This window comes from Doryrhamphus excisus, linkage group LG4, assembly GCF_037039965.1.
Source record: "Doryrhamphus excisus strain RoL-2023G ecotype Guam linkage group LG4, RoL_Dexc_Guam_v1.1, whole genome shotgun sequence".
NCBI classification, from domain to species: Eukaryota; Metazoa; Chordata; class Actinopteri; order Syngnathiformes; family Syngnathidae; genus Doryrhamphus; species Doryrhamphus excisus.
The window spans coordinates 1,153,460-1,172,510 of NC_136360.1; the positions used below are offsets into that span (position 1 = coordinate 1,153,460).

The 19,051-nt window shown below is 36.1% G+C and overlaps 1 protein-coding gene across 3 annotated transcripts; it reads right to left on the reverse strand.

Annotated features, from left to right (window-relative positions):
* Window positions 1-7,378: 7,378 nt before the first annotated feature.
* lhx9 (LIM homeobox 9) lies at window positions 7,379-17,346 on the reverse strand. 3 transcript variants are annotated; one of them, XM_058072359.2, is made up of 5 exons: window positions 16,144-16,446; window positions 15,519-15,721; window positions 14,069-14,427; window positions 12,411-12,613; window positions 7,379-8,126 (listed from the first exon to the last, which is right to left on the reverse strand). In XM_058072359.2, exons 1-5 carry the CDS (start codon window positions 16,336-16,338, stop codon window positions 8,070-8,072), a joined length of 1,017 nt encoding a protein of 338 aa, XP_057928342.2. In that variant the 5' UTR covers window positions 16,339-16,446; the 3' UTR covers window positions 7,379-8,069. The 3 variants fall into 3 exon arrangements, with proteins under 3 accessions (XP_057928342.2, XP_057928339.2, XP_057928341.2); XM_058072356.2 differs by lacking the exon at window positions 7,379-8,126 and adding an exon at window positions 10,967-12,049 and having other exon boundaries at window positions 16,144-17,346; XM_058072358.2 differs by lacking the exon at window positions 7,379-8,126 and adding an exon at window positions 10,967-12,049 and having other exon boundaries at window positions 14,069-14,424; window positions 16,144-16,449.
* Window positions 17,347-19,051: the final 1,705 nt, after the last annotated feature.

Genomic DNA, 19,051 nt, shown 5'->3' on the forward strand with positions numbered 1-19,051 from the left:
GGAAAAGGTTATAAAGCTATTTCTAAAGCTTTGGGACTCCAGCAAACTACAGTGAGAGCCATTATCCACAAATGACACAAATATGGAACAGTAGTGAACCTTCCCAGGAGTGGCCGAACAACCAAAATGACCCCAAGAGTGCAGTGACGGCTCATCCAAAAGGTCACAAAAGACCCCACAACAACATCCAAAGAACCGCAGGCCTTACATGCCTCAGTTAGTGTGTTCATGACTCCACCATAAGAAAGACTCTGGGCATAAACAGCCTGAATTGTAAAGTTCCAAAACCAAAATCACAGCTGAACAAAAATAATTTTTTTGTAGAAAACATCTCCATGATCCTGAAGATCCTGAAGGTCTGATAAAACAAAAAAAAAATGTCATTTTAGTAGAATAAAATAAAATAAAATAAAATACAATTAAATTAAATTAAATTAAATTAAATTAAATTAAATTAAATTAAATTAAATTAAATTAAATTAAATTAAATTAAATTAAATTAAATTAAATTAAATTAAATTAAATTAAATTAAATTAAATTAAACACAAAATTTTTTTTAAATGTCATAACATTATGAAAAAAAACAAAACACCAAACAAATGTGTTATTTTTAGAAGATTAGGTGGTGAAAAAGTTCTAATATTATGAGAATAAAGTCCAACTATTATGGGAATTTAGTCATGAATCAAAAAATATTTACAAGAATAAAGTCAAAATATGGAGAAAAAAATGAAAAAATTGTAAAAAAAAAGGCAAAATTTTATAGGATTTTTTTTAAATGTCATAACATTATGAAAAAGAAACAAAACACCAAACAAATTTGTTATTTTTGGAAAGTTAGGTGGTGAAAAAGTTATAATATTATGAGAACTAAGTCCAACTATTATGAGAATTTAGTCATAAATTAAAAAGTATTTTCAATAATAAAGTCAAAATATAGAGAAAAATGTTTGAAAAAATTCTAAAAAAATGCATTTAAATTCTAAAAAAAATGATTTTTTTAAAATATCATAACATAATGAAAAAGAAACAAAACACCAAACAAATTTGTTATTTTTAGAAAGTTAGGTGGTGAAAAAGTTATAATATTATGAGAATAAAGTCCAACTATTATGAGAATTTAGTCATAAATTAAAAAGTATTTACAAGAATAAAGTCAAAATATAGAGAAAATAGTTTGAAAAAATTCTAAAAAAAGGCAAAAGTTTACAGGAAGTTTTTTTTAAATGTCATAATCTTTTGAAATATATTATATTAATATTAAAATGTTATGAAAAAGAAACAAAACGCCAAACAAATAATATTAATAATATTATATTAACATAATATTATATTATATAAACATAATAATATTATGAGAACAAAGTCCAACTATTATGGGAATTTAGTCATTAATTAAAAAGTCAAAATATAGAAGGAAAAAGTTTGAAAAAAAATCTAAAAAAAAAAAAAAGGCCAAATTTTACAAGAATGAACTTGTCAGGGAATGACAAAGAATAATGTAATTTTAGTATATTTTTAGAATATATAGAAAAAAAATATATGTTGTCATTTTTAGAAAATTAGGTTTGGGGAAAGGTTTTACAAATATTACAAAAAGTTAGAAATCTTTGAAAACAATAGCGAAAAAAATTGAAGTTTATACACTCTTTCACCTCAAGTCCTCAATGCAATTTTTTTCTTAAAATATATCAAATTTTTTTGCATGACTATTGTGTTGCTTTTCAAACATCCTTTCATTCATACATGGATGCAAATACCGTCGTGGTCCAACATCCCCATTTTACCGGAATACCAGCAATCTGTGTTTTTCCATTGCTTAATATGCAGATATTTTTGCACCCGGGGGGTGGGGGGGGGGGCTGAAAAGCACATTTTAAACACTTAAATGGAAAAATGTTGATGTCTTCACTCATGTCTTCCTCTTCGCCTGTGTTGTTGATCCGGCTCAGGGCGAAGGCATGACTGCGATGTGGTAGAGACAGAAGCTGCAGTCAAAGCCGCTGTGATCAGGTGCACACTTCATAGAAACCAGCAGATGGAGGAGCGAGAAGCCGCGTGCATCCTGAAGGTTTAGCGAGAACTGAGAGGTTACACTCTGCCGCTACAAAGCTGACCTGTCAGCCGCTGACACATGCCGTATCGGTGCAGACGAGCTTCCTGTTTATGCGCTCGCTGCACCTCTAGCACCTCTGGAAAAAGGGCGCGACGGGAATATGGATTAAAAAAAAAAAAATGTTGACTCTCCAACTTAATTAATGTTGTTTTGTCTTCAAAGCGCAATTGCGGGCTTGTTGTTACGGGCCTTGATCGCCGCATTTTCAAGGTTGCCTAGATGTGAGCCTTCACGTGATAAATCAGTTTAAATATAGAAAAGGAGCACAGGAGAGAAGTGGAGGATTTACGGCATGTGGAGAGCGATATGCAAATGAGGCATGGTTTGTAATAATGTGAAGGACAAAACGATCATATTGTTTCCGCCCGGATCCCTTACAACATGTGTTTTTTTTTTCCCCACAATTCAGTCGGATCTAGCGCACGCTTGCATATTTGTTGGTGTATTTTCATCTTGGCACACTCCCAGTTTATCCCTCCACCTGTTCCCATTCAAGCAGCAGGCCACACACACACACACACACACACACACACACACACAGAAGTTGAGCTGTGTCTCATTCACATGGTCACCCTTCTGACATGTGTGTGTTGGTGCATCACAGCGCTGCTTGTGTCATAACATGAAAAAATTGAAAAAATTCTTAAAAAAAAGGCAACATTTTAAAGGAATTTTTTTATGTCATAATATTATGAAAAAGAAAACAAAACACCAAACAAATGTGTTATTTTTGGAAAGTTAGGTGGTGAAAAAGTTATAATATTATGAGAATAAAGTCCAACTATTATGGGAATTTAGTCATAAATTAAAAAGTATTTACAAGAATAAAGTCAAAATATAGAGGAAAAAAGTTTGAAAAAAATCTAAAAAAAGAAGGCAAAATTTTACAAATTTTAAAGATTTCAACCTTTTTGTAATATTTGTAAAACCTCTCCCCAAACCTAATTTTCTAAAAATGACAACGTATTTTTTTCTATATATTCTAAAAATATACTAAAATTACATTATTCTTTGTCAAATAAAATAAAATAAATAAAAATTAAAAAAATAATAAAATAAAATAATATTATGAGAATAAAGTCCAACTATTATGGGAATTTAGTCATAAATTAAAAAGTATTTAAATTATTATTATTATTATTATTTAATTAAAAAGAATAAAGTCAATATATAGAGAAAAAAGTTTGAAAAATTTTACAGGATTTTTAAAAAAATGTCATAACTTTATGAAAAAGAAACAAAACACCAAACAAATGTGTTATTTTTGGAAAGTTAGGTGGTGAAAAAGTTATAATATTATGAGAATAAAGTCCAACTATTATGGGAATTTAGTCATGAATTAAAAAGTACTTACAAGAATAAAGTCAAAATATAGAGAAAAAAGTTTAAAAAAATTCTAAAAAAAAAAAAAAAAGGCAAAATTTTACAGGAATTATTTTTAAATGCCATAACTATTATGGGAATTTCAAACTTGCATATTTGTTGTTGTATTTTCAACTTGGCACACTCCCAGTTTATCCCTCCACCTGTTCCCATTCAAGCAGCAGGCCTGTTTGTGCGTCACACCTACACACACACACACACACACACACACACACACACAGAAGTTGAGCTGTGTCTCATTCATATGGTCACCCCTCTGACATGTGTGTGTTGGTGCATCACAGCGCTGCTTGTGTCAGTGTGTGTGTGTGTGTGTGTGTGTGTGTGTGTGTGTGTGAGAGAGGTGAGGTTAAATAGACGCTTAGCAATGAGAGGAGGGAAGCGAGGCAGAACTGGCAGGACATCACACACGTCCCCTCAGCGAGCTGTGACAACGGAAACAACACTATCACAGTAACATGTAAACTGCATATGTGACCTGAGCCGCAGTCATCATTCCACACTTGTCACCGCGACTCTGTCATGTAAGGTCATGTATGTGTGACCGCCTATACGTGTGTGTGTGTGTGTGTGTGTGTGTGTGTGTGTGTGTGTGTGTGTTCTCGCACACACACAAACACTGATTTTTTTCACCCAGTTGTTCTCTTTCATTGTACTGACAGAAATTAAGAGTGTTAGGGGCACATTGACCCAAAAAAAAATTGACATTTCACAAATAAAGTTGTAAATTTACGATGGTAAAGTAGTGCAAAAAAGGTTGTAAATTCCAGAGAATAAAGTTTTACATTTATGAGAATAAAATATAAAATATACAAAATTTACAGAAAATCCACGAGAATAAAGTTGTAAATTTACAAGAAAAACATTGTGAATTTCCAAGAAAAGTTGTACATTTACAAGAAAAAGATGTAATTTAAAAGATTAACATAGTAAATGTACAAGAATAAGTAGTACATTTCCAAAATTTACGAGAATAAAGTTTTAAATTTATGAGAATAAAATATAAAATTTACAAGAAAAAAATTGTACATTTACGGGAATAACGTTGTAAATTTCAAAGAAAAAAGTTGTAAATCCACGAGAATAAAGTAGTTCATTTACCAAAAAAAAGGCTGTAAATTTACAAGAATAAAACAATAAAGTTACAAGATAAAGTTGTACATTTGCGAGAATAATGTTGTAAATTTCAAAGAAAAAAGTTATACATTTACGAGAATAACATTGTAAATTTCAAAGAAAAAAGTTGTAAATCCATGAGAATTAAGTTGTAAATTTACCCAAAAAAATGCTGTAAATTTACTAGAATAAAACAGTAAAGTTACAAGAAAAAGTTGTACATTTGCAAGAATAATGTTGTAAATTTCAAAGAAAAAAGTGATAAATCCACGAGAATAAGGTTGTAAATTTAAAGAAAAACATTGTGCATTTACAATAAAAGTTGTACATTTATGACAATAAAGTTGTAAATGTACAAAAAAAAGTTGTAAATTCACAAGAATAAAGTTGTAAATTGACAAGAAAAAAGTTGTAGATTTACGAGTATAAAGTAGTACATAATAGTAGACAAAAAAAGGTTGTACGTTTACGAGAATAAAACAGTAAAAGTACAAGAAAACGTTGTAAATTTGCGAGAATAATATTGTAAATTTCAAAGAAAAAAGTTGTAAATCCACGAGAATAAAGTTGCAAATTTACAAGAAAAAGATGTAATTCACAAGATTAAAATGGTAAATGTACAAGAATAAGTAGTACATTTACAAAAAAAAAGTTGTAAATTCACGGGAATACAGTTGTAAATTCACGAGAATAAAATAGTAAATTTAGAAGAAAAAAGTTGTGTATTTACAAGAATACCGTTTTAAATTTAAAAGAAAATAAGTTGTAAATTTACAATTAAAATTGTGAATTCATGAGAACAAAGTCATAAATAAACAAGTAGTACATTTATCATTTCACAAAAATAAAGTCATGAATTTACAATAATAATAAAATAAAAATTAAAAATATTAAAAATTATTTTTATTAAAAATATAAAAAATATATATTTTTATTTATAAAAATTATTCATTTTGATTGTGATTTATAAATTTAGATATTATTTATGTATCTACATTTTTAGGACTGTCAAGTAATTAAAAACTTTAATCAAATTAATCACAGTTTTCCAACTTAATTAATCATGATTGATCGCCATTTGCAAATGACTGTATTTTATGAGCAAAAATAAATGATCATAAAGACAAATGACACAATTTGATACACATGTATGTATATATATATATATGAATGTATATATGGATGTATTAACAGCTCCAAATGAATCCAATTGATTTCAAGCTAAAAGATACCACACGTTTGTCTCTTTGATAGTTGCACAACATTTGAGTGACACTTGAACCGCATCATTAGAGTCACGAAAAGATTCGCATCAAATTGTACTTTTGCAGAAAGGGTTACGTTAGTCTGTGATAAGAATATCCGTTTATTAATTTTCCTTATTTTTCTATTTAAACCACACACACGAGTGCATAATTAAGACATTCTGAGGATTTTCCGAGTGTTCATGAATGCATCTCGCTGCGGTCTCGTGACAATGAGGAAGTGTCCTTCCGAGGAGGAATAGATAGTTTTTGAGATACATTTATGCTGTTAGAATTGCAATTCCAACTGCTGTTGATGTGTTCGGGGAGGAATAAAGTAAAGTAAATAAAATAGAGTTCTAAAAGAGAGTCAGACTTTGTGTGATCGTGTGGGGACACGACATGGCGCTTCCGGATGACGTCATAACACAGCGGCGTGGCTTGAGAGAATGCGCATGCGTTAATTACACTAAAGGAGTGTGACCAATGTTGCTGGTTGGATATTTTGTCGTGTCATGCTTAGTAGCTGCCATTAGAAGGAGGAGGAGGGAAGGAAAAAAAAGCTTTATTACATTTCTTACGTCTCAAAGAGAGGAGTTGAATGATAAATAAAGTGAATAATAGGCGACCTACATTCAATACAGTGCTTGGATCAAAATGAAGCATGAAACATTTGAACGTGGGTGTGGGATTTCCATTGGTGAGTGGGAGTCATGAGACATTAAGAAAAGGACCACTCTTCTACACTGAGTGTGTATTATGATGCCGGCCCCGCCTCCACCCACTGAGACAAAGACAATGTTCATTCATTCATTCATTCATTCATTTTCTACTGCTTTTCCTCACGAGCGTCGCAGGGGTGCTGGAGCCTATCCCAGCTGTCTTTTGAGTGAGAGAGGCGGGGCACACCCTGGACTGGTTGCCAGCCAATCACAGGGCACATATAGACAAACAACCATTCACACTCACATTCATACCTATGGACAATTTGGAGTCGCTAATTAACCTAGCATGTTTTTGGAATGTGAGAACAGTGGAATGTTTTATCAGATATTTTGGTGTGGAAAACCGGAACCAAAGTACTGAAAAAGTGTAGGGTATAGCAGAAGCAAAAGCATTAAAGATAGTTTTTTTATTGATTTTTTTTTTCCAGTTTTTAATAAATGTGTTTTGGGTTGTTTTTTTTTTTTTTGAAAACCTGATGCGGCCCCCGGCTTCACCCAGAACCTAGCGCCGGTGGCCCCCAGGTAAATTGAGTTTTGAGACCCCTGTTATAAATAAACTATAGTGCGTTCAAGGACCACAGAATAAAGTGTGAAATCTCAACACTTGATCAGTGAAGCAAATGAAATAGTTTACACAAATACAAAATCAGCAAATGTGTCAAGTGGTCATGTGACCGTTTCCACCTTCTTCTGCAAAGAAATCCTCACAGTGGCCGCCCTTCCCCACTGTGTGTGTACGTTTGAGTGTGTGTGTGTATGTGTGTGTGTGTGCGCTACACGAGTGCCAGGAACATGATTTCATAGGCTTTATTTTTACAATAAATCACACAGCGAATGAAAGGAAATGAAAAGACATCTCAAGGATAACGTGAACAAGACGACGAGGGCGCATGCAGAATGGAGAACCTCTTCTTTAGGGTGCGCTTTGTGGGTTTTTTTTTGTTTGTTTTTTTTTTCTCCCAGCTTGGCGTCCCCTCGGCTCGGGGGCAGATGGCAAAGCTCCATCCGGCTCTGCAGTCATGTTTGATGGGCATCCTGCTGCCCACTTTCAAGGAAGAAGGGGGGGGGTGTGTTTGCAAAAGGGACAAAAGAAAGTTTGTATACAGGAAGGCGGTGCACAGGGGGGGCAACCAGAACAAAGAGTGTAGGGATGTACTATAAGCTGTACTGTGCTTACATATAGGAGCATGTCAGTGGGAGAGAGGTTGGTGTGTGTGTGTGTGTGTGTGTGTGTGTGTAACATCCATTATTATTATGCAAATGACTGTGTTTACTACTTGACAGTACACTTTATTGTCATTGTTCTCTTCCAATACAAACACAGGTAATTGATGCTGTACATGGTGAAGTTCCTTTGCTTGACACTTTTTGCTCAAATTGGTTCTAAAATCTGATCCGCTATCATCTTTTTTTTTTATCCTAATATTGTCTTTGTCTTCAATGGTGAGGAATTCCCATCAAAGTTTTCCCCTTCTCTTAATACTTTAGGGAATTTTCAAACGTCGGGATGTATGGCTGTAATGCCCCAAGATTTGTTCTCCCTGAAAGAAATAATAGAGTAAGAATATATTAACTACAGAGCAACATGGCGTTTTACGGGGTCTGTACTTTCATGTTGCGTTTAATATCATATAGCGTACATACGTAAAGATGTGCTTTTACGGCATTCCGTCGATTCAAATTCTACAGCCATGATCATGCATTAAATAGCAATTTCAAATTCTCTTAACTGCAGGGTTTGGATGCAAATCCATTGGGGCATTACGTTAAAAACCATAAACATCATAAAAAAAAAGAGGGAATAGAAATTAAAAATGGAAGCAAAAATGACAATTTAACTGCTCCTTGGTTTATAAGCAAACGCTGTCTCGGGTTACCTGATGTGACGGACAGAAATTGTATTTAAGGAAGAACACACACAAAAAAAAAAAATGGCAATGAAAAAAAAATAAAAGCCATTTAAAGCAAAGTATTTTTTTTTATTCACACAAATTTAATAAGATATATAACAACCGGTTTGGTCCATAAATATTTAAGGGGAAATAGTTTCTATACACCATCTTTATCAAGAAACAGGAAAAAACATGGACAATCTTGATAGAACACTTACTGTACTCAACTATTAACACGAAGATCAATATATAAGTTTCTTGGAACTATATCTGAAAGAGTGCACAAATGCTTTCTATGACATCGCTCCCCCCCCCCTCTCTTTTGTGTGTTTTTTTTTGTTTTGTTTTAATTTTATTTAACAGGATACACCATAAAAAGATCTTTGAAAATAAGATGCAAAACAGTACAAAACTAGTGAGGCGTTCAAAGGGTGTGAATCAGTTAACAAAGAACACATAGAATCCTGAATTTCCCAACATAACCCCCCCCCCCCCATCGCCAAACTTCTCGCATATAAGGCACATAGTAGAACTGAGTTAGGCATCTACTTCAGCGAGTAGACTCAGAGTGTACCACTTTGTTCTACAACAGAACAATTTAGAACGCGCACAATGAAATGTGTCTTTTTTTCCTCACTACCTTTCAGCCAGAAGAAGAAACACGGTTTGAATTTTTTTATTTTTTTTTTTTGGTCTGGTTATTAGAGAAAATAAAAAAATATGTCCCAAAACAGTGGAAAAAAATGGCTGCCTCTCTTTGCACGTCCATCTAGCTGAGGTCATTTCAACGCTCGTGACAGTTTCCAGTCTTAATTCTAACTCATTTTTCCCTTTAAAAAAATGGTCACCCTGAGCAACATGATAAAACAATAATGCACTTTTCACTGGGCGTTGTGCAGTTGACTTGATCAGAAGGCAGTTGACTAAATGGGGGGGGGGTGTCCAAAATGTGGCCTGGGGGCTCGCGCAATTTGTTTTTTTTAACTATATATATATATATATATATATATATATATATATATATTGAATTCATTGATAATGAGTTATAGCACTGCTATACGATAGAAGCTCCACTTCCTGTCCACACGTGCGGTTAGACATTTATCGAAACACACACAAGCACGGGTCTAATTTTTAAAATGGCTAAAATGGCTTATTTTCTGTGATTATATCTACCATATTGGGTAATATATATTACCAATAATAGTGTAAAGGTCACTATAGGGGTGTTATTTTGTGTTAAGAGGGCTCTAATAATGATAGTTTGCCATGCTTGAACTTTTTTCATTCGTTAATTTTCTACCGTTTATCCTCACGAGGGTCGCGGGTATGCTGGAGCCTATCCCAGCTGTCTTCGGGCAAAAGGCAGGGTACACCCTGGACTGGTGGCCAGCCAATCACAGGGCACATAATAGACAAACAACCATTCACACTCACATTCGTACCTATGGACAATTTGGAGTCACCAATATCAATCAATGATGAATCAATTATTAATCAATTACGTTGGAATTCGATGACTCGTTTTTTTGACTGTAAAAATGTACAGTAAATATCCTCAGCCTCGAAATTTCCTTCATCATCCATGAACTCAGACCTATTTAACAGCTATAAGCGGTAGAAAATGGATGAATGAATGAGTTCTCCTCCTATTTGTGTGGAAGTGGTAACTTTTTGTCTTCTTATTTTGTCTTTCCCCACCCTCGGCCATCTCTGTGTGGAGTTTGCATGTTCTCCCCGTGCATGCGTGGGTTTTCTCCGGGTACTCCGGTTTCCTCCCACATTCCAAAAACATGCTAGGTTAATTAGCGACTCCAAATTGTCCATAGGTATGAATGTGAGTGTGAATGGTTGTTTGTCTATATGTGCCCTGTGATTGGCTGGCGACCATTCCAGGGTGTACCCTGAATGAAAATGAATGAATGAATAACTATTCGGTCTGTCTAGTAACCTCGAACCGATTACTCGATTAATTGAGCTTCAGATTAATCAAGGAAGAAAATAATGGTGAGTTGCAGTTCTAATCTGATAAAGTCATTAAACCACCCTTGTTTCTTCAGTTTGTCCATCCATTTTTAACAATTGAATATACATTTTCTGGATAGATATAATGATGATAACAAAAATAGCTCATCAGACTTTCATTGGTTATGTTTGTCCAACCACTAAAATGAACAAGAAACTGAAGAAACAAAGTGATCTGTAGTTATTTTCCCATGACCGTGTATTACTAGATATTAATTGTTTATTCTGTCAGCATTTGTATTTGAAAATAAGGGTAATTTTCTGCAAAATTCCAAAATTAGGGGTGGAAAAACCCAACTTCCGACTGTCAGTGGGTTGCAACTGCTGTTGCCATTTTTGGCCAACTATGGGAACTGTGGGAAATTCCATGGTTGACACAGTTATAACAGATATGACCAATTAGCATCGTCACCTTGAACACAAAGCGAAGATGTAGTCAAGTTTCATCATTATTAGCGCAACTTTGATGATAAGAAAGGAGATGTGAGCTATTTGTTTACGAAGCAGTTACGGAAATACAAAGATGTAGCATACATTGACCGACACTACGTTGGACGGATGGGTTTTCTGGTCTTGAATGCAGCAAACGTATCAAAGCATCAACGTTTTGGACACCCCTTCCATTACACGAACTGCCCACCATTCCATAAGCGAACGTTATTAACTGTGCAGAACGTAAGATTGGCGTCTCGTTCCAGTACATGTCTTCATCAAGTGAGAAAGTCCGGTTCTAGAAAGAATGAATCCAATTGGGATCTGAGTCTGATTCAATTGTCGTACAGACGGGAGACATTCAAAAAGAGAATTAAAGCCTATTTTCTGGATCGACCCATATACAGAACATTCTACAAGTTGGTTTCCAAAACAAAACAAACAAAAAAAGACCTAATTAGTGCCAACACAGTGCATACAATTACAGGTTTCCGAGAGCAAGATTCACCAATTAAGCAAAAAAAGGGCTGAATTGATCAGAATTCAATACAAATGTACAAATCAAGTCAAATGAAGAATGCTAGTTTCCAGTAGTTTGGGGGTTATTGTTCTTCCAATGGTATTTTTTTTTTCTCTTTAAAGTCCTTTCCAAAGCCATGCGGTGTCAAATGCTACACATTTTATTTTGAAATGTGCTCTTCTTGTTCTTGTGGTTCCTGTTTGCGTCAAAAACAGTACGGCACTCTCTCTTCCAAGGTGTCGCTTCTGATGTTTTTAAAGGTGTCAATAAAGAAAAAAAAAAAAAGTGGAGGGGGGGTATGGGGGACAAAAGCAAAAATGAAAGCAGTCTTGCTAGCTTGTTAGAAAAGGTTTGTCAAGGTAGTTTGCGAGGGACTCCCCGAATCGTGGCTGTCCAAACTAGAGGTGACGGACGTCACTACGGTAATAGAGGGGTTTGTCAGGTCTGTTAGTGTGGCCGCGCTGGAGGGGGGGGTCAGGGCCCCACTGTCGGATGAGGGTGGAGGGAGTGAGGTGCCATCAGCCTTATCAACACCTCCATTCTCTTGTCGTAAAACGTTCCTTCTGAATTTGGCTCTCGCGTTTTGGAACCAAACCTGCAAACCAATCCCAGTGTGGCTTTTACTTTTTTGAGTTTATGTACGATTCGTTGAAAGAAAGAAAGAAAGAAAAGGAAAAGACTCAAATGCAGTACACAGCTAGTCATTGAGGGCAATATGTGGACTGAAAAGGCACCAGGTCCTCATATTGGTGCAAGACTTTAAAGATCATGTGCACTCGTCTTGGAAATAAAAACCTAATCAACGTGACTTCTACACCTCAAAAACTGCATTATAAAAGGAAATAAACACCCATTTAATGACTAAGAAAAACAAAAGATGACTTCTGGTGTGAAATGGTAAATAGGGTCAGGTCGGGGGGTGGTGGTGCAAGAAGGAAAAATGGATCCGTGCTTACCTGGAGAACTCTTTTAGTCAGACCCGTCTTCTGGGCCAGCTGCTTTAGGTCCTTAGCGTCCGGGTTGTGGTTGATGGCAAAGTAGGATTTCATTGTCCGCAGCTGATGGTGTTTGAAGGACGTCCGCATGCGCTTGGTCTTCTGTGTCGGCGGGTAGGCCTGCTGGTCCCGGTCCAAATGGTCCGTGTCGTTCTCGTTGCAGCCTGGGTAGAGCAGAGACTCGGAGGTCAATTATCTTTAACGGCGAGTGTTTAGGATACTTATGCACAGTATACTTAGCTATGTTTTTGCACCAATTTGAGCGTCAAACTGAAATAACAACATAATAATCTCCATTTTGAACACCATTGAGCCGCTGTATGAAAGTTAACCACTAGGGGTCTCTGTATCCCAAGAAGACCTCACCCAACCGGGAGGTGTTTTTTTCTTGTGGGGGGGGGGGGGGGGAAATGAAAACATGCAAGAATATCTTTGCTCGCTTGAGACTAATAAATCAGAAACAACAGCAGAATGTGATCCCATTTGTAGTAAATATGAGCAGCTGAGTGACGTATATATTAACATGAACACTCGGAGACTAAAAAATACAAATTGTACACATTCAGGCAATAAAATAAAGAATAAAACTTGCAGATGTTCCTTAAACTGATTTCACCACCCTTGCGTTATTTCGGGTTAATATTTAATAACCGGATTTAACTGGTAAGAATTGATTAGAGCAAAAAAAGTATTTTTTATTATTGCGGTGTGGAGGTTGTTTCACTGCATTTCGACTCATTGCGCAACATCCGCGACTGCAAATCACATGATTGTTGTTGATTATTTATTATTATTATTATTATTACACATGTATGATAAAAATACAGATAAACGCATCCCTGTTTGCGCACGGATCTGCATGCACTGGCCCCCTGAGAACCGGGGCTGACCGCCTCTACTGGAGGCCCGGGATTCCAACGTCACTTTCAATTAACGGAGAACAATTAACGCGCAGATTACCCTTCTTCCCTCCCTATTCATCGGGAACACAGGAAGCTGTGTTCACAATGACTAACTTATCAAGCGCGCACTAATTCGCCGGAGAGACACAACAAAATTGGGACGCTGCAGGGTGGAGCCACTCGGCGCGGGGAGCCATTTAAATTTGTTTTACTTAAATTTTTTTTAACAATACCACACATTTTGCTAAAAAAAAAAAAAGTCACAGGTGTAGTTATTACATATAACATATATAATTGGCATATGACTGTTATGTCATCATTTAAAGTCAAGGCGGATTCATTAATTAATCCGGATTTATCGCTTTCAGTGAATTAATGTTTACATGAATTAAATAACATTTTATTTACGTCAGAGGTGTTATATATTATTTTCGCAAAAACGCTAAAAATGTAAGAACATTTCTGCCTTTTTGTTCTGTTTTCGAATTTTTGGTGTCGTTTAAGAAGCAGAAAGTGGCCCCCAGCAGCACTTTCGACATCCCTGATTATGCGTGATATTGGCAGGGTTTCCTTTGTGTTGTGTTTAGAGTAATCGGACATGTGACAACCTTTCGGAAGCTAGTTATCTGCGAGGATCTTTTTTTTTTTTTTAGTTTTAATGCAGTCTTCTGACGTTTTATTTATGCGTGTGTGTATGTGTGTGTCACGCCGTCTCACCTGTGTTGTAGCTGGGTAAGTCCAAGCCCATGGCGGGGCTCTTCCTCTTGCGCGGTCTGCCCTTCTGTGCCGTGCCGGTGCCGTTGAAGTAGGGCAGGCCGAGGCCGCCGCCCTTGGCCGCCAGCTCGGCGAAGTTAAGTTGGGGGTGGTAGTCGGCTCCCTGCACCAAGCTCTCGAAGTGGAGGCGGCAGTAGACGAGGCTGTCCTTCATGCCGAAGTGGTCTCCCGTGGTGAGGGTCTTGTTGCACGTCGTGCAAGTGAAGCAGCTCAGGTGGTACACAGAGTCTCTGGCGCGCATCACCATCTCCGAGGCGGAAATCCCCAGGTGGCAGCGCGCGCACCTCTGCACGGAGAACCTTCTGGAACAAGACACATCGTCAAAACACCGCAGGGAACATATATAATATATATATAACATGGTTCATTTTCAATTTCAATTTAAATACATTATTGTCTGTGTCGGTAACAACATATTTCCTTGTCACTTACTAGCATGTTTACGAAAACGAGTCGCTATTTCTTTGATGTTAGCATGGGCTAATATCCAATATAGCACACTGCTAAGACACTTTTGGTCACCAAAATTTGAGTCTTTGTTTTTGTACCATTAACAAATTACGTTTAATTTGAACGTGTTTAATTAATAACGTGTACACTTTAAAAGTTAAAAGTTAGCTTTTCTTTTTCACTTACCATCATTGCTAACTTCTTGACGTTTAACAAAAAAGATGGCGATTTAAAGAGACAGTCACCGTCTTCACGTGACATTATACTTTTACTTTTTATTAATATTTTTGGCATCTATACATATTTCACAAGAAGTAATATTTCAATATTTATCCAGTATTGTTCATCTCATTTTGTATAGTCACTTTTTGTTTTGGAATTCCACAAGCATTTCGTGTTACTTTCATTTTTTATTGTTGTTTTTGGAATACTTTCATATTTAACAATTTACCCCAAGTTTTGTAAAAATCTCAATTTTCACCTTTTATGATTGTTTCTGACCTATGTATACAAAATTCCTAAGTAAGAAGAGTTACAATAATCAATAACCAAGCAGACCTTAACCAATATTTATCATTTCTTTTTATTATTATTGGCATTTTAGATTAAACATTACACGAGTAGTAAGATGCCCCTATTTAACCAATATTTGTCATTTTTTAATTCTTTTTAACATTTTTGTATACTCATTTCACAAGCAGTAAGATTCCACTAGTCACCATTATTAATATTTGACGTGTTTGTATACAAATGTAACCAATATTTTTTTTCAACGAATTATTCCAAACTAATGCGCATGCTCCAAACAAAAATGGTTGTCTTAAGTCCATGTACTGGTGTTGTAAGATCAAAAATGAAAGATAAAAATATACATAAACTGACTTTCCACCCGCGCCCACTTGTGATGCAAGACTACACGTCCACAAACATCCACGTCTCTTACCTGTAATAATCCTCCTTGCAGTAGATGCTCCCATCCTTGGCAAAACACGTTAGCTCCGATTCCAGCGCTAGTTTACATTCACAGCATTTGAGACAGCGCAGGTGCCACTGCTTGTCCACGGCCAGGAGGTAGTATCTGTCCGAGATCTTGCCTCCACAGCCGGCGCACAGGGCGGGCTTCTCCGGGCTCATGGAGGGCATGGTCTGGCTCACGTGGAGAGAACATGGGAACCCCATTCAAATTCCACCTTGTCTTATTGGCTATAACATGCTTTTAAGTTGTATATTTTTTTCACATTTTTCACAAATGTCAACAAAGGCCCCTATTGTATATTTAGTAATATTTTTTGTGCATATTTTGCATAATCCATACTTAACATTGATCACGTGTGCTGTTTTATATTTCTAATATAATGTAAGCACTAGGTTATATATATATGTGTGTGTTTTCTTGCAATATCTGCACAATTTATAGTGTTTTTAGTGAGTGTAATAATTAATAAATGACTACAATTTCTTGCAGAAATTTCGTCTCAGTTTTCTATTAACTTTGCTGCATTTTTTAAAATTTTGTGTGTGTGCAAAAAAAAAAAAAACTCAATTCCATCCCTCAAGTCCTCACTCACCGTCTCTCTTCCGTTGAGCTGCATGCTCTTCGCCAAGCGAGACTCCGACTTGGACCTTCTCTCCATCTCCTCCATGATCCCTTGGATGTGATCCCCGGAGATCCCGTGGAAAAGCATGGCTCCCGGTCCTCCTGGTCCTGGTCCTGGACGCAACTTGCAACTGGCTGCCTCTGCCTTGCAGCCCACCACTTCCATACACCGTGTGTGTGGACCGTATGGTGCTGGCCCCGGCTCAGCGCATCCAAATGGGCCGCGGGTAGGGGAGGGGGGGGGGCGAAAAACAAACCCTGCAGAGACTCTCAGTCTGCAAAAACGACTGGAAACATGGAGAAGAAGAAGAAGAAAAAAACTACAACAACAGCATTGGGTGGGACGAGAGGGAAAGATGGTGGTGCACAAGCTTGGTCCTTCTTTGCAGAATATCTCCCCTCCACATCAAAAAAAATATATATAGTCCAAAACGGGTGATGGAGTCAAAAGGGGGGGAGGAGGAGGCTGGCCAAAAAAAAATAATGACACAATGTTTGCCTTGTTTCTTTTCTCTCTCTCTCTTTCTCTCTTTTTTTTTCTCTTTTCCCAAAGTTCCCAGTTAGGGTTCCTTGGTGTTTGGAGGTCAGATTGGGACTGCCTGGATTTGAGAACTGTGTCCTATTTGTGAAGAGAGCAAAGCCTGCCCAGTGTGAATAATATTGGTAGGAGGAGTTCCCTCCCTCCCTCTCTCTCTCTCTCTTTCTCTCTCTCTCTCACACACACACACCCACCAATCACTTCTATTGCCCAACAAAGAAGCGTCCTTTTTACCTTTTGTATAATACTCCATTTAAAAATACTTCACTTATTTACACCAAAAAATACATTTATAATTAATTAAAAAACACAAAAAAATTATCAATAGCTTTTCCCCCAATTAAAACACATGAAAAACATCTTATCTTAACATACATTTAAACAGGTGCGTTTGTGTCAGTGTCTAAGGGGGCGTGACCGTGATTATTGATAGACTGTAGTGGGCGTGGCTTTGCTGTATCACATAATTAGCTAGACTTTAATTATATTAGGATTCAAAATAAACACATGGCAATTCTTTCCTTTATTTTTTTTATGATTTGAATGTAATCTTATCAGCCGGTAAATAACTACATTAAATGACTTTTTACAGTTTTCATGTTTTCCACTGGTATTTCAATTTAAAGAAAGTCATATTTTCCATGTAGCACAGACACACACAGGCAATGTTCTATACGAGAAAAATATATAATAATATTGAGGTCAATGTGAAAGGGGAAAAATGACTTCATATATATATTAATATACAGTATATTGAGGTTACATTATAAGTATTGACAGGGTGTGAAGCTAATAAAAATAGCTCAGTCTAAACTGCATGCTTTAATCGGCATAGTATAAAAATATTAATTAAAAAAATATGACAAAAAAAATACAAGTAATTGACTGACCTTTGGTTCATTTTTCATTTTTAGTTATGTATGCTTCATTTGAAAATGTTACATTATAACGCACATACACACACACACACACATTGCCATCAAATTGTGTAGCCTTTAATTGGAAAGAGAGGAGAAAAAAAAATACAAAATACAAAATAAAACCACTATATTTATTTAGCACGTGACACCCTGACAGGATAAGAATAAGTGAAATAAATTAAGTGTTTTATTAACAACTAAAAAACACAAAAAGTGGGGGTCTTTTTATGATTTGATGGAGACATTTGTGACGAGTTTAAATGTCGATAAATTGAGAATTGTGTTGACCCGGAGCCTCCAGCGGTAACATTTGATTCTAGCCGAGGAGGATTTAGGATTTGTGTCAGTGCACAAGCGAGGATATTATATTATTATAATATTAACTGTTATATTTCATTATAATATGTCACTAATTGGATGGGCTTTTTTTTCCCAGTGTGAACCGTGTCATATATTTTATAATGATGGTTTTAGATGGTTTTTTTATTCATATAAAATTGATGGATGATGAATTATTTGAATTATAGGCTCGATTACTAATTATTTTTGTACACAAATTAAAATTGAAAACAACATGAAAACGTTCTAAATTTATTTTATTTCAAAATTTTACCCATATACTAAACTAAAAGCTCTATTTTTAAGCATAGATGTTAAATATTTTGAATTGTTACACTACAATATGTATTTATAGATTTATTATAATAATAAAAAAAACATGTTACGGCTTAATTTGTGTTTTTAAACAACAATGAAAAAACTATTTCATGAAAGGATTTGGCTTCCGTTGCATATGAGTTAAGCATTAAGCGGTTATGTTTTGCTTATGGATGCTATTATTTCTTCCAAGAAGACACAGCCCGGAGTCAGGCTCTTACCTGAGGCGGTGCTGGTTCGATGCCCGTACGGTGCGCAGGCGGAGGAGGCGCTCCGGACTGTACGCAGTGCGCCAAGAGGAGGCAGAGAGGAGAGAAAGACCGGAGATGGAGAGAGAGAGAGAGAGAGAGAGAGATGGAGAGAGAGAGAGGTTACCCGACTGCCTGCCGGTAGATGGGGGCTGTTACCACGTTTGTGAGCTGCAGCTCCACTTCCAGCCTCAAATTAAAACACAAGTCATTTAAATATTCCTCCGGCATGCAGAAGACACAACACAGCTCACACACACAATTACACTGAACACTGGAAGCCATAGTGGCCTCCCTCTGCATGTTTTGGAGCATCTGATGGCTGAGAAATTAAAAAAGTGGATAAATAAACAATCCTGTATGGGTTACAGCCTTATGGAATATTACATTCATGTCACTTGCAGTCTTTTGGAGAGAGATGACACATATTAAATCAGGTCAATTTCAAACCTACTTTATAATTATCATCACAAATTATGTCATTGATTACTCTAAAGCAGGGGTCTCAAACTCAAT

Bases quoted from the DNA above. Each gene is read 5' to 3' on its own strand.
- lhx9 (XM_058072356.2), bottom strand. From the start codon at position 16,338: ATGGAAGTGGTGGGCTGCAAGGCAGAGGCAGCCAGTTGCAAGTTGCGT. The intron at 14,428-15,518 runs GTAAGAGACGTG...GTCTTGTTCCAG, and splicing joins TGCAAGGAGGATTATTACAG to AAGGTTCTCCGTGCAGAGGT. The intron at 12,614-14,068 runs GTGAGACGGCGT...TGCTCTACCCAG, and splicing joins CTTACCCAGCTACAACACAG to GCTGCAACGAGAACGACACG.